At 35.5% G+C, this 12,226-nt stretch overlaps 1 protein-coding gene across 3 annotated transcripts in view; it reads left to right on the forward strand.

The window, feature by feature from the left end:
* RC3H2 (ring finger and CCCH-type domains 2) overlaps positions 1-7,675 on the forward strand; it is a 46,361-nt gene extending 38,686 nt beyond the window's left edge. Inside the window, exons 11-21 of one of the 3 annotated variants that reach the window (XM_068551922.1) lie at positions 415-629; positions 1,313-1,746; positions 2,331-2,501; positions 3,876-4,022; positions 4,350-4,563; positions 4,804-4,888; positions 5,457-5,538; positions 5,635-5,769; positions 6,023-6,130; positions 6,228-6,376; positions 6,993-7,675. In XM_068551922.1, coding sequence (XP_068408023.1) covers positions 415-629; positions 1,313-1,746; positions 2,331-2,501; positions 3,876-4,022; positions 4,350-4,563; positions 4,804-4,888; positions 5,457-5,538; positions 5,635-5,769; positions 6,023-6,130; positions 6,228-6,376; positions 6,993-7,188 — 1,936 coding nt within the window. In that variant the 3' untranslated portion in view covers positions 7,189-7,675. The remainder of the gene's footprint in view (positions 1-414; positions 630-1,312; positions 1,747-2,330; positions 2,502-3,875; positions 4,023-4,349; positions 4,564-4,803; positions 4,889-5,456; positions 5,539-5,634; positions 5,770-6,022; positions 6,131-6,227; positions 6,377-6,992) is intronic. The other 2 variants (XM_068551924.1, XM_068551923.1) reach the window with 2 other exon arrangements.
* The last annotated feature ends 4,551 nt before the right edge of the window (positions 7,676-12,226 follow it).

Genomic DNA, 12,226 nt, shown 5'->3' on the forward strand with positions numbered 1-12,226 from the left:
CAGTCCTTCCCTTTACATATCTGTCTTATTTGCGTCAAAAAATTCTACTGGTAAACTATATTGTTTCTATTGAGAAGTTATTGAACAGGATTTTTTTTAAACTTTGAGTAGGAAAAATCTTCGTTTAAAGTATGAGTAAAAAGGGGCTAGTGGGTCACATTGTGCCTGGGATTTGTTTGCAGTTTTTTGTTTTGTTTTTCACCCTCACCAAAATATGAGATCTGTTACTATAATCTTGTGAATTAACAGTGTAAGGTGGTAATGAAATTCATGGCCTTATTTGTCACTGTGGAAATACCTGAAGCATTTGCTGTTAGTGGTCACTATAATTTTGTGAACCATTCCTACTGAGAAAGATTTTTAACAGTCATAGATAGTGATTTATCATTTGCCCTTGTTAAATTTTCTCTCCAGTAAAATTGGTTCTCCACCCAAGACTCCTGTAAGTAATATAGCGGCTACCTCAGCTGGGCCCACTATTGTTGGAACAGAGCTGAATTCTGTGCCTCCAAAATCCAGCCCATTTATAACTAGAGTACCAGTATATCCTCAGCATTCTGAAAACATTCAGTATTTTCAAGATCCAAGGACTCAGATACCCTTTGAAGTCCCACAGTACCCACAGACAGGTAAGTAATTTTAGACAATTCTAAGAAAAAAAGAAACTACAATATAACATTTGTTGTAATAAGTTAGTGAATCATTTATATCTATCTAGAAAATCTACGTTAAAAAATTAATCCTTTGGACTATATGACCCCTAAGTTTTCTTCCTGTCCTAAGAATCTATGATTCTACATACCAGTAGTTTTAAGATTCTCATTCCTATGAATCAAATGTAGGGTCCATGGATGAGCTTTAGTGAGTTCTGTATGTCCTCTGAAATAGTATACTAAATGTTTGGTTTATATAGACTTAAGTATAATTTTGGAAAGACAATGCACAGCTTATATATAGATTATGAAAGAGGTCTTTAACCTCTGCTCCCCAAAAGGTTAAGAATCAATGATGTAACTAATTACTTAATCTAAAACCTGTGGCAATACCTGCCCTAGAAGGAAATTTACCAGCCATCTGTTAATAGCTCATCAAGTGTTTTTAAGGAGCAGTTTAACAAATTATTGAACATTAATGATTTTCATACAGTGGTGTCTTGAAAGCGTGTAGTGTCTTTCTGAACCAGGGGTAACTAAAGTAAAGTTCAAAGCTTATTTTATTTTCCAACATTAAAGGCTGCTTTAGACTTTAAACCATTACAAAATGTTAAATTTTACGAAGATTACATTAAATATTCCTCTTTCCAATTTTCAAGGATACTACCCACCACCTCCAACAGTACCAGCTGGTGTGGCTCCCTGTGTTCCTCGCTTTGTGAGGTCCAATAATGTTCCAGAGTCCTCCCTCCCACCTGCTTCCATGCCATATGCTGATCATTACAGTACATTTTCGCCTCGAGATCGAATGAATTCTTCTCCTTACCAACCTCCTCCTCCGCAGCCGTATGGACCAGTTCCTCCAGTACCTTCTGGAATGTATGCTCCTGTGTACGACAGCAGGCGCATCTGGCGCCCACCTATGTACCAACGAGATGACATTATTAGAAGCAATTCTTTACCTCCAATGGATGTGATGCACTCGTCTGTGTATCAGACGTCTTTGCGGGAAAGATATAACTCATTAGATGGGTATTATTCAGTGGCTTGTCAGCCACCAAGTGAGCCAAGGACAACTGTGCCTTTACCAAGGGTAAGTGATAATGGAAATAGGAATGCTGATATAGTGTAGTGGTTAAGAGTCTAGAGTCTGGTGTTAGACCATTCAGGTATATATCCTGGCTCCTCCACTTATTGTGTGACTTATGGAATTTTACTTGACTTCTCTATATCAATTTTTTCGTATTTGATGGCAGTCATAGTAGTACCTACCTCATAAAGCTGTTGTGAGGATTAAATCAGAAAAAGCAAAGCTCTTAGAATTGGACCTGATGCATATTCATGCTCAATAAATGTTATGTTTGGATACGAAACTGATGGGAAGGTAAAAAGAAATCTTCAAAATACAAAGACAGGGCCTATTTTTAGTATCCCCACATATATACATATGATTTTCCTAAACCAGAAAAGTGAGTGCTCAGATTTTACTTTTAACGTTTGACTAAATATTAACCCTTTCGTTTAAGTGTATGGAGAATAGGCTAGGGTGACTTCCCTACTGTATTTTTTTTTTTGTCCCAGCAATATAATAAATGTTCACATTATTTCCACAGAGCATAGTTAAATTTATTTACCACTCCCTAGATGATTAAGATTGTTTCTTTTATCCCCCCTTAGGAACCTTGTGGTCATTTGAAGACCAGTTGCGAGGAGCAGATAAGAAGAAAGCCAGAGCAGTGGGCACAGTACCACACTCAGAAAGCACCTCTTGTCTCTTCAGCTCTTCCTGTGGCAACACAGTCACCAACGCCACCTTCTCCTCTATTCAGTGTAGACTTTCGCACTGATGTAAGAAAGGTTTTAATTACTTGATGTTGCAGGGATAGGTCAGACAACTGACTTCAGAGCACTCATTCAAGCCAGAGTTAGCTATGTTGGATATTTTGCATTGGTTTGGTGGCAGTTGAGTTTAATTCAATAAACACTGAGTATGTAAGCACAATGGCTAGGCATTGTGATACTCTGAAGACCACTAAATCACAGTCCTTTTTCCACCAAGAATTCAAAAATCTTTCCAGCAGTATAGTTCTCATTATTTTTATGGCTTTTATTAATAATAAGATTTATAACCACCATTTATTGAGCACCTACTTGTGCCAGGCACTGTACTAAGCAGTTATTTTATTTAATTCTTACAGAATCCTTAGGGGGCAGGTATTACTCATATTTTGCATGTTAGGAATCCTACTCAGAGAAGTTAAGTAATTTGCCCAAGTAGTAAATTCACCCTATAAGTAGCTTGGATTTGAATTCTGGTCTATCTGAGGCATTTCTTCCCTACTTCACAGGAGGTGCAGAAATGCCTACTGTATTATTTATGGTGTTTTAAATCACTGTTAATTATTGTTCTTATCATTTCAAAACAAGTTTTTGTACCAGGATTATTTTAATGTACCCTTCAGTACTGTTATATTTAGAGCAAACCATTAATTTTTTTTTTTTGATTCATCTGGTTTATTTCCTATCCCTAGAGGTACTAAAATAAAATTTTTTTTCTAGTCTTTTCATTAGGAAAAATTTCAAGCATATGCAAAGTAGAATAGTAATAAACTCCATGTACCCATTACCCACAATTATCAACTCAGCCCATCTTTTTTCATTTGTACCCCCTCTTCCTACTGGATTATTTTGAAGTAATCCTAGACATCATATTTTTCCATCCATAAATATTGAATTTTTAAAGTAGATCCAAATTTATCTCATCAAACTTGTACTTCTTCAGAGCAGCTAACCATCTTGACCAGAGTGATAGAATTGCCACTTGCTTAATATAAAAATGTATTTGTATGTATCTGTGTATGTGTATGTGTGTGTTTTCTTTGCTTTTTTTTCATTTTTTAGAGCACTTTGTACCATGTTAGAGGCATGCTATAAATTATTGATTGGTCTGTATAGTATCAGTCGGGTTCCTTATGAGTTCTTAAAGGACAAAGTAAAAAAGAGAAGGCATTCTCTTTTCTATTAATACGTAATATAAATACAAATAATATAAATACTATTTGTTACTTGTTACAGTTTTTTATATTAGTTACTGAATGTTTAATTCACTATAAAGTGCTGTGAATTCTATAATATAGTTACTTTATATTAGTTACAAGTTTGTAAATTTAAATTTCTTACCAATTGCCTGTGCCTTTTTTTTTTTTTTCTTTTTTTAATCAGTTCTCTGAAAGTGTGAGTGGCACAAAATTTGAAGAAGATCATCTTTCCCATTATTCCCCCTGGTCTTGTGGCACCATAGGTTCCTGTATAAATGCTATCGATTCAGAGCCCAGAGATGTAATTGCTAATTCAAATGCTGTGTTAATGGTATGATTTGGGGGGCAAGGGTTGTCATGCATGTTGACTCAAGTTTTAGAATGATTGAATGCTTTCATCTTCATATCGTTGGTATGTTACTCATCTGTAAGCAGCAGAGTTACATTTAGGTAAGCCTGAAATAAATTGCACTTAATGTTTAAATTATTTGGGCATAGTTGAGTGTTTTAAAGTAGATGTTGGGTTATCATTGAGATATACAGCTAATGTTAAATTTACCAGAAAACTTAATTTCATGTCTTTTGAAAGCATGTACTTGTATTATTAGCTGAAGTAATTGCCAACAGTCTTTTTATTGATTTTCTTTTATTTATGCAGGACCTGGACAGTGGAGATGTTAAGAGAAGAGTGCATTTATTTGAAACTCAGAGAAGGACAAAAGAAGAAGATCCAATAATTCCTTTTAGTGATGGACCTATCATCTCAAAATGGGGTGCAATTTCTAGATCTTCCCGTACAGGTTACCATACCACGGATCCTGTCCAGGCCACTGCTTCCCAAGGAAGTGCTACTAAGCCTATCAGCGTATCAGGTGATCCATTTAACTAATACTTCACCTGATATGTTCTAGCACTGTGCTTTTTAATCCTCACTCTGTTAGATACAGAACATTTCTCTCCATTTAACAGCCACAGTAAACTCAGAATTAAATGGCTTAGCCAGGAGAACATGGCTAGTTGGATAAAATATGGATTTTTTGGAAAAGTATACATTCACATCTATATCTGATTTTTCACTTTTCTGATCATTGTTTCTTTCTACATTTCTATAGATTATGTCCCTTATGTCAATGCTGTTGATTCAAGATGGAGTTCATATGGTAATGAAGCTACATCATCAGCACATTATATTGAACGGTAACGTTATGCTTAATTCTTTAGGATTCTCTATTCTCAGAGTACAGATCCTACTCCCAGTTACTCAAGAACTGTGCTTTGCTAGTTTTAGCTATATAACAAATTTCTGAAAAAAATTTTACATTTGGAATAGTGACTGAAACTTTCAGGGTTGATCTGTTTTGTAAAACATATATAGGACTTCCCTGGTGGTGCAGTGGTTAAGAATCTGCCTGCCAGTGCAGGGGACTCGGGTTCGAGCCCTGGTCTGGGAAGATCCCACATGCCGCAGAGCAACTAAGCCTGCGTGCCACAACTACTGAAGCCCGCCTGCCTAGAGCCCGTGCTCCGCAACAAGAGAAGCCACCACAATGAGAAACCCGTGCACTGCGATAAAGAGTAGCCCCCGCTCGCCACAACTAGAGAAAGCCCGCGTGCAGCAACGAAGACCCAGCGCAGCCAAAAATAAATAAATTAATTAATTAAAAAAAAATATATATATATAGTATATAGTCGTTATATAGTCATTACTGCTTTAGTTGCTTCATTTATTTCACTTTTATAACAGTAAACATATTTTTCTTTAAAGGGACAGATTCATTGTTACCGATTTATCTGGTCATAGAAAGCATTCCAGTACTGGAGACCTTTTGAGCATTGAACTTCAGCAGGTAGGCTCTATGTCACTCAGCTTTGAATTTTTTAAAAAACAGAGCGACATTTAAAAGTTATAGATGGAAGCTGACTCTACTTTTTTTTTCCTCTAGGCCAAGAGTAACTCTTTGCTTCTTCAGAGGGAGGCCAATGCTCTGGCCATGCAGCAGAAGTGGAATTCCCTGGACGAAGGCCGTCACCTTACCTTAAATCTTCTAAGCAAGGAAATTGAACTGAGAAATGGAGAGGTAAGGAAACTGAACCTCTCAGCTTCATGCCCAATATATTTGCTGTTTGCTGCTGTTGCATGTTATTTTATGCCATTACTTAGTGCAAAATTTGGCTTTTTCTGGTGGACGATTGCTTTTAAAACTTAAGAGTAGAAATAAAATTGTAGTCCCAGATTTCTTTTTTTAGATCAATCATTGGGATTCCCATTTTAATTTAAAAGGGAAGCCCCAGTTTCCACAGTTATGAAATCACCATTTTTCTTAATTACAGAGTGATTATGCAGAAGATGCAGCCGATACTAAGCCTGATAGGGATATAGAGTTAGAGCTTTCAGCACTTGATACTGATGAACCTGATGGACAAGGTGAACAGATTGAAGTAAGTACTGCAGTCACACATCTAGGAGGCTTTACTCCATTGGAAATTAAAGTACAGAATACTTTCATACTGAAGGATTAACATTTTATTTTCGTAGGAGATCCTGGACATACAGCTTGGTATCAGTTCTCAAAATGATCAGTTACTGAATGGAACAGCAGTAGAAAATGGGCATCCAGTCCAGCAACACCAAAAGGAGCCCCTGGAGCAGAAGAGACAGAGTTTAGGTGAAGACCATGTGATTCTGTGAGTGTTAGACATAAAATTCATAACCAGTGGGCATAGGACATGAATAAAAAGAAATAGATGCATTGTTAAATTCATTTTTGGTTTTATCCTATGAGGGGAAGACCTTACGTAATAAGGCAATGATTTGGTCAGTCTGGATTTTTAGGAGAGGAGAACTAAATTTGAACTAACCAAGTGGTCCATTTTAGTAGCCTAAAACTTGCTTTTTGTTGGGATAAAAGTTTATGTTTATGCTCTAGCATCAGGTTATACTTCCTCTAACTGATAGCCAAACATCAAGACTACAAAATGGAGAACTAAAACCTAAATGCAGGGTTTCCCTTTTTAAAAATCTTGTTAAGATATTTTTGGCCTTTATAATTACTGCCAAAAATATGGGCTAATCTTGAACTTGATAGTTTGTTGGCCTTAAATTAACCAGTGTTCTAATTTTTTATTATAATTTTTGGAAAATGGGACTTTTTTAGTGACCTCTGATACTTTTTAGTGAAAAAGACATGCCTTTGCTAGGGGCTCTTAAAGTGTGTTCCAACTTTTATTCAGCATGTATGGTTACTCTTAAAAGTTTTCACTTAAAGCTAATTTGTTTTCAATGTCATTTATTCTCTCCCAGGGAGGAGCAAAAAGCAATTCTGCCGGTAACTTCTTGCTTTAGTCAGCCACTCCCAGTGTCCATTAGCAATGCGAGTTGCCTCCCTCTTGCCACATCTGTCAGTGTTGGCAACCTCATTCTGAAAACTCATGTTATGTCTGAAGATAAAAACGACTTCTTGAAACCTGTTGCAAATGGGAAGATGGTTAACAGCTGAAAAGAGGTTCATCTTTCAAATCTGTGACCATACCATGGAAGCATTTACACTAGCTTTTTATATATATAATATATATTATATAATGTATATTTTTTTTAAAAAAAAGATATTACTGGGGGCATCCATTTCCTGTGGACTCTTTGATACTTCAGGCCCTCTTGCATTAGCATTATGAAAAAAAAAAAAGAAAATTTACTTTACTAGGGTAACACGTTCACTTTCCAGAAGTGATTGGAATTTGGACATTTAACTTAAGCTTCAAGCAGCTTTTTATGAGTTTGTAGCAATCCGGTGCAGTAACTGAGCCATTTCCTATTTTAAATGGCTTCTATAGAAAATTAACAACTCAGTTATTAAACTAGCAGGATCCTACAATGATACATCTAGTGAAAGTAGACTTAATTAACTTATTTATTTCTATTTTATGTTTCACTGAGAGAAATTTCCATCTCATTCCAGCTGCTTTATTTATCTTTTTCATGGGACTTTGCATGGATTTTTTTTTCTCTTTTTTTTTTTTTTTTTTTAAATTTTGAAGAGTGGAGTTAGATGTTCTTACCATAGAATTTTACAGGGTTATATACTAGCTTTCTTTACTGCATTATATGTAGGAGTGTGGTGCAGTGCTTTTATCTGTAGCATTTAAATTTTTTTTCAATTTTCCATTTTTCAAAAATAGTTTCTGCTTTGTTAATATTTATACACAGGCTACTTGTTGAAGTAAGTAATTAAATATATAACCAAGTGCCTAAGTCTTTCAGCTGATGTACTAGATATTAAATTCTCCTAAGTTATGCAGAATCGTTTTTACAATTTTGATAAATTATGCACTAATGTAATGGCAGTTTTTTAAAATGCAGATTTAAGCCTGTACATTATGAATCTGATGACTTGGCAAAAGAATCAGGTGCTTTCAGCTTTCTTGAGAAAACCCTGTATGTAGTGTTTGCACTGACTAACAAGATGGTATTGCTGGGTTTTTAATTTAAACTAATTAATTTGGATGTTCATTGCATTATCTTGGTTAAATATTGTTTATTGTTTCTTCATGTTGGGGTTTAATTTTCCTTGTTTTTCTGACTGTTAGGTTGATAAGACTATGAACCATGTAATAATAGAACATTGGCTAACCTTTATTCATACTTAAAAACATGAATAATTTCTGCCCTGCTAAAATGTGACTGAAAAGTGTTTTGACTTGGCATCTGAAAGTATGCGGTATGTTCAACCAGCCAGGCTCCAGGTTTGTGGGAGGTATTTTATTGAAACCTAAATTTCAGTCAACATTTGAAAACAAAAGCCGGGCATTCCTTCTGGGTGATCTTACCTATAGTTTGTGTCTTTGTTTTCCCCCCCATTTCTTTAAGATTAGTTTGACTTTTATTATTATTTTTAATTAACTTCTGTGAAGTTGTTTACTCTGAAAATTGTACTGGAATATTTTAAGCCAAGCTGATCTTTCACCAGGTGTACTGTATGTAAGGGCTTTTCCTGCTAGCAAGATGCTTAAACAGGATCATGTTATTGGTCGTCTGAGCTATTTAGTTGTTTTACAAAACCACAGCATTGTATCAGATAAGATTTTGATAAAAAGTTTTGTGCACATTTCCAGGGGCGGGAGGGTTGACATTTCCCTGAAATTTCTTGATCAGAATGAGTAAATACTGGTGTTTGATACCTGTCTTAATGAACATGCTCATAAGGTGACTGATAAGTTGTAAATATACCTGAGAAACAAAGGGGTAGTTTTGATATTCTGGTGTCAGTATGGAAGATCTTACACATTTATTTAATACTCAAATGTATGAAGATGTTTGTTTGTAGCATAACAGCACAGTAGCCTTGACTTAGTTTCCTTGGTTAGTACTGTACCTTTTTGCCATGGCCAGTGCCCCCATCCCTACAAAGACATTTTATTTATTTCACTCTGTAACCTGAAATGAATAGGAACAAGAGTTTTAAACCATGTTACATTAACTTATTTCCGACATTATAAATTAGCCTAGGATATTACAGGAACGTGATTGTTATATAATTTATATCAGAACCTTTCTATAAATATGCGCTTATTACATTTGAAATGCTTCCAATGTACTTTATTTGCTGTTTGTATTTCCAAAAAAGGATATGCAAACCAGTATGTCTATTTCATGGATATTTAAATAGTGAGATCTTCCATGTTGAAGGTAATGTATTTTTTTTTAAGATTTTAAAATTGCTATTTTGTTACAAAATAGAGACCTATTAACAGTTTGAGAGCTCCTTATGTGCCCTCAGGGAAAGAACCCTCTGTGCAACAGAACTACGCAAAACATCTTCAGCACGTTCTGAGGGTGAATATATACTACATAAATTGATCTTGTGTATTTAACCTTATCTTTTTAATTTTAAAATTGAAGTTTTGAAACTTGGTTGTGCTCTGCTGGAGGGGGTTGGGATAAACTGCTTAGGTGTTTGCCTACTTGTCCAGTGAAATTACATTTGCATCAGTGTATGTATATACCTGCCAACTTATTGGTATGTCTCAGAACATTTATATTAAAATAATGCTTGTCTTGCAGCAGGTGATCCCATAAAACAGTAACTCCCTGTTCTTAAAAACTTACTCTCTTCCTCACTAACAACATAGGAATTGTTTCTATGTTGGGATTATTCGGTATTGCATCCTTTATGTAGTGATCATCTTCTGTTTCTCATGGTGTGTTGGATGTGAAATAAAGACATTGGTTCTCTGCCACTTGAGAAGGAAGAGCAGTTTATCTGATCCGTCTTGTGAAAGGTACCTAATGCTATCATAGAGGAAAAAATTACAGATCGGACCTAGAATGTGACTTTTTAAAATAGGGGGCATTCCCTGTCATTTGACCCTTTACCAACATGTTGTGATGCACATATGTTTGAAGTCAAAGGATATAAAGCAATAGGAGAGGAAGTTTGTAATGTTGTCAACTAGACTGAATATGTGGTGTATGGTCTAATAAGGAAAAAGTAATCCGAGGTCTGGAAAGCGGGAAAATGGTGAGGTTTTTGTTTTGTTCTCACTTTTTGTGTTTTTAAAAATTTCTAAGTCCCATTCTGAAGACCATGTACCTCATTCAGATACTATGATGTAGCATCAGTAGTTCTTTCTTTGTGGTCTCATTTCATCTTATGAATCCTGAGAAAGTTACTTAAGTATGTCATCTAGTTGGTAACTGAACAAAGCAGATTCCTTTGCCTTTCCTTCCATGACTTACTTTCAATACCATCTAGTAAACCAGCCTCATGCATGAAAGTTGTGCATCGTAATTTTCAAGAGAAGGTACTTCAGTGGGTCAGTGGCACTGATGTTTTTCCTAGTAACTGTTTACTCTCACAAGAGAATAGTAAAAGAAACCTATACGAGAACTGAAATTTTCCATTTGTATGGATCTGGTCACTTTCACTCAAGTTTCAAGTTGATTCTAAGTTTATAAAGCACATCCCAATTTTATATGCTGCCTTGAGAAAATTACTGGATGCACAGTGATTTGTAGGAATTTAAAATGGGATCATTTAAACATTTGAAAACATTGTTTTAAAAACCATCTAGCTTGCTTTTGCATTTTAGATGTTAAAGCCTATGTTGTCTTGTTAACAGGGGTGGCGTTTGTAATGATCAGATTCAGCATGTGATTTCAACTTTGAATATTTCTTCCCTAGCTTTTAGAGTCATTTTCTGAGCAGACTGTCACCAGTATTGGTGACTAATCATTCAAGGGGAAAGTTGCATTGCAACTATGCATTAGTTTACTGGAAGAACTTTCCCTGTGTTTTAGTGAATGAAGAGTGTTAATGGGATCACTTACTGTAACTCCTTCTACATAAGAACCCCTTCTGCAAGCAGAACACAAATGAACATGCTCAAGGAGTATCTCATTTTCTGGGTAAATTGAATAAATTTGCTAGTTACTCCTTTATAGTAGTGGTTTCTTTGTATCCCTTTGCTGGCAAGGGAATACAAGGAGTCAAGGCCACCAATCAGAACACCCCACATTTGAGTGGAGTCCTGTTTTTACTCCAAGAGCAGTTATTCCCCCAAGTCTGAAATTGGCAGTTTTTTTCTTTTTTTAAATAAAAAAATTTAAATATCCTTAAACCAGTGGAACACAGACACTGGCTGCACTTAGTACTGCCAAAAGCCAAGGTCATTTGCATATATTCCATCAATCTGTCAAGAATTAGGCCTCACTTTATAACCCAAGGCATGGAAGTGCATGCATTCTCTTAGCTGGGCAAACAATTATACTGTAGTTGTGATACAACACATGTGGCTTTTATTTGTACTGCACATATCCACTGTACAGCCACTTGGGAGTATCGTGGTTAGCTTGCAGCAACTGCTGTCTGCATTTATACTGTTTATTGCATATTCTTTTCCCTGGAAGTGAAAGAGAAATGTTTTTCTTGTTGCATTGATTACATTTTTATAAATTTGCTTAGCTGGAAAGTTTGGGAAAAGAGGCCTGTTTGTCAATTGTACAACCGATTGTGAAGCTCTAGTGTGAATATTTTTACGTCTGTATTAGACATTTTCTTTGCAAATCTATTGTTCGATTGAAATGTAAATGAAATTAAAGATGGTGTACACCCATCATGTAAAAAGCAGGCACCATCTCTAAGATGGATTTAATGCTCATTTTTAAGGCATATACTCAGCTTCTATTTAAAACTATAATTTAAAATAATTCTGTACAATGAAACGGGGAATATATATGGGAATAAATTCTATTCCATTTATTTCAATTTGAATTTCCAAATTGTAATGTTTCCCTTTGTGCTATAGGAATAGGATTAAATGGGGGAAGGCTAGGATTCATAAGGCCTGTATATGGGGGGAGGGCAGAGATGGAACAATGAGGGTTGTGATGATAGTGAATAGCAAAGAGTGAATTCTGTGTGTTTTTGCTGTAGCACTGAAGTGAAGAGATATTAGCTTTGGCTGTTCACAGAATAGAGCATCATGATTTTCAGTGTTTGAGAGAAAATTGATGGAAAAAGTTTGCAGTACTTGACATGT

This window comes from Eschrichtius robustus, chromosome 10 (assembly GCF_028021215.1).
Source record: "Eschrichtius robustus isolate mEscRob2 chromosome 10, mEscRob2.pri, whole genome shotgun sequence".
NCBI lineage: Eukaryota > Metazoa > Chordata > Mammalia > Artiodactyla > Eschrichtiidae > Eschrichtius > Eschrichtius robustus.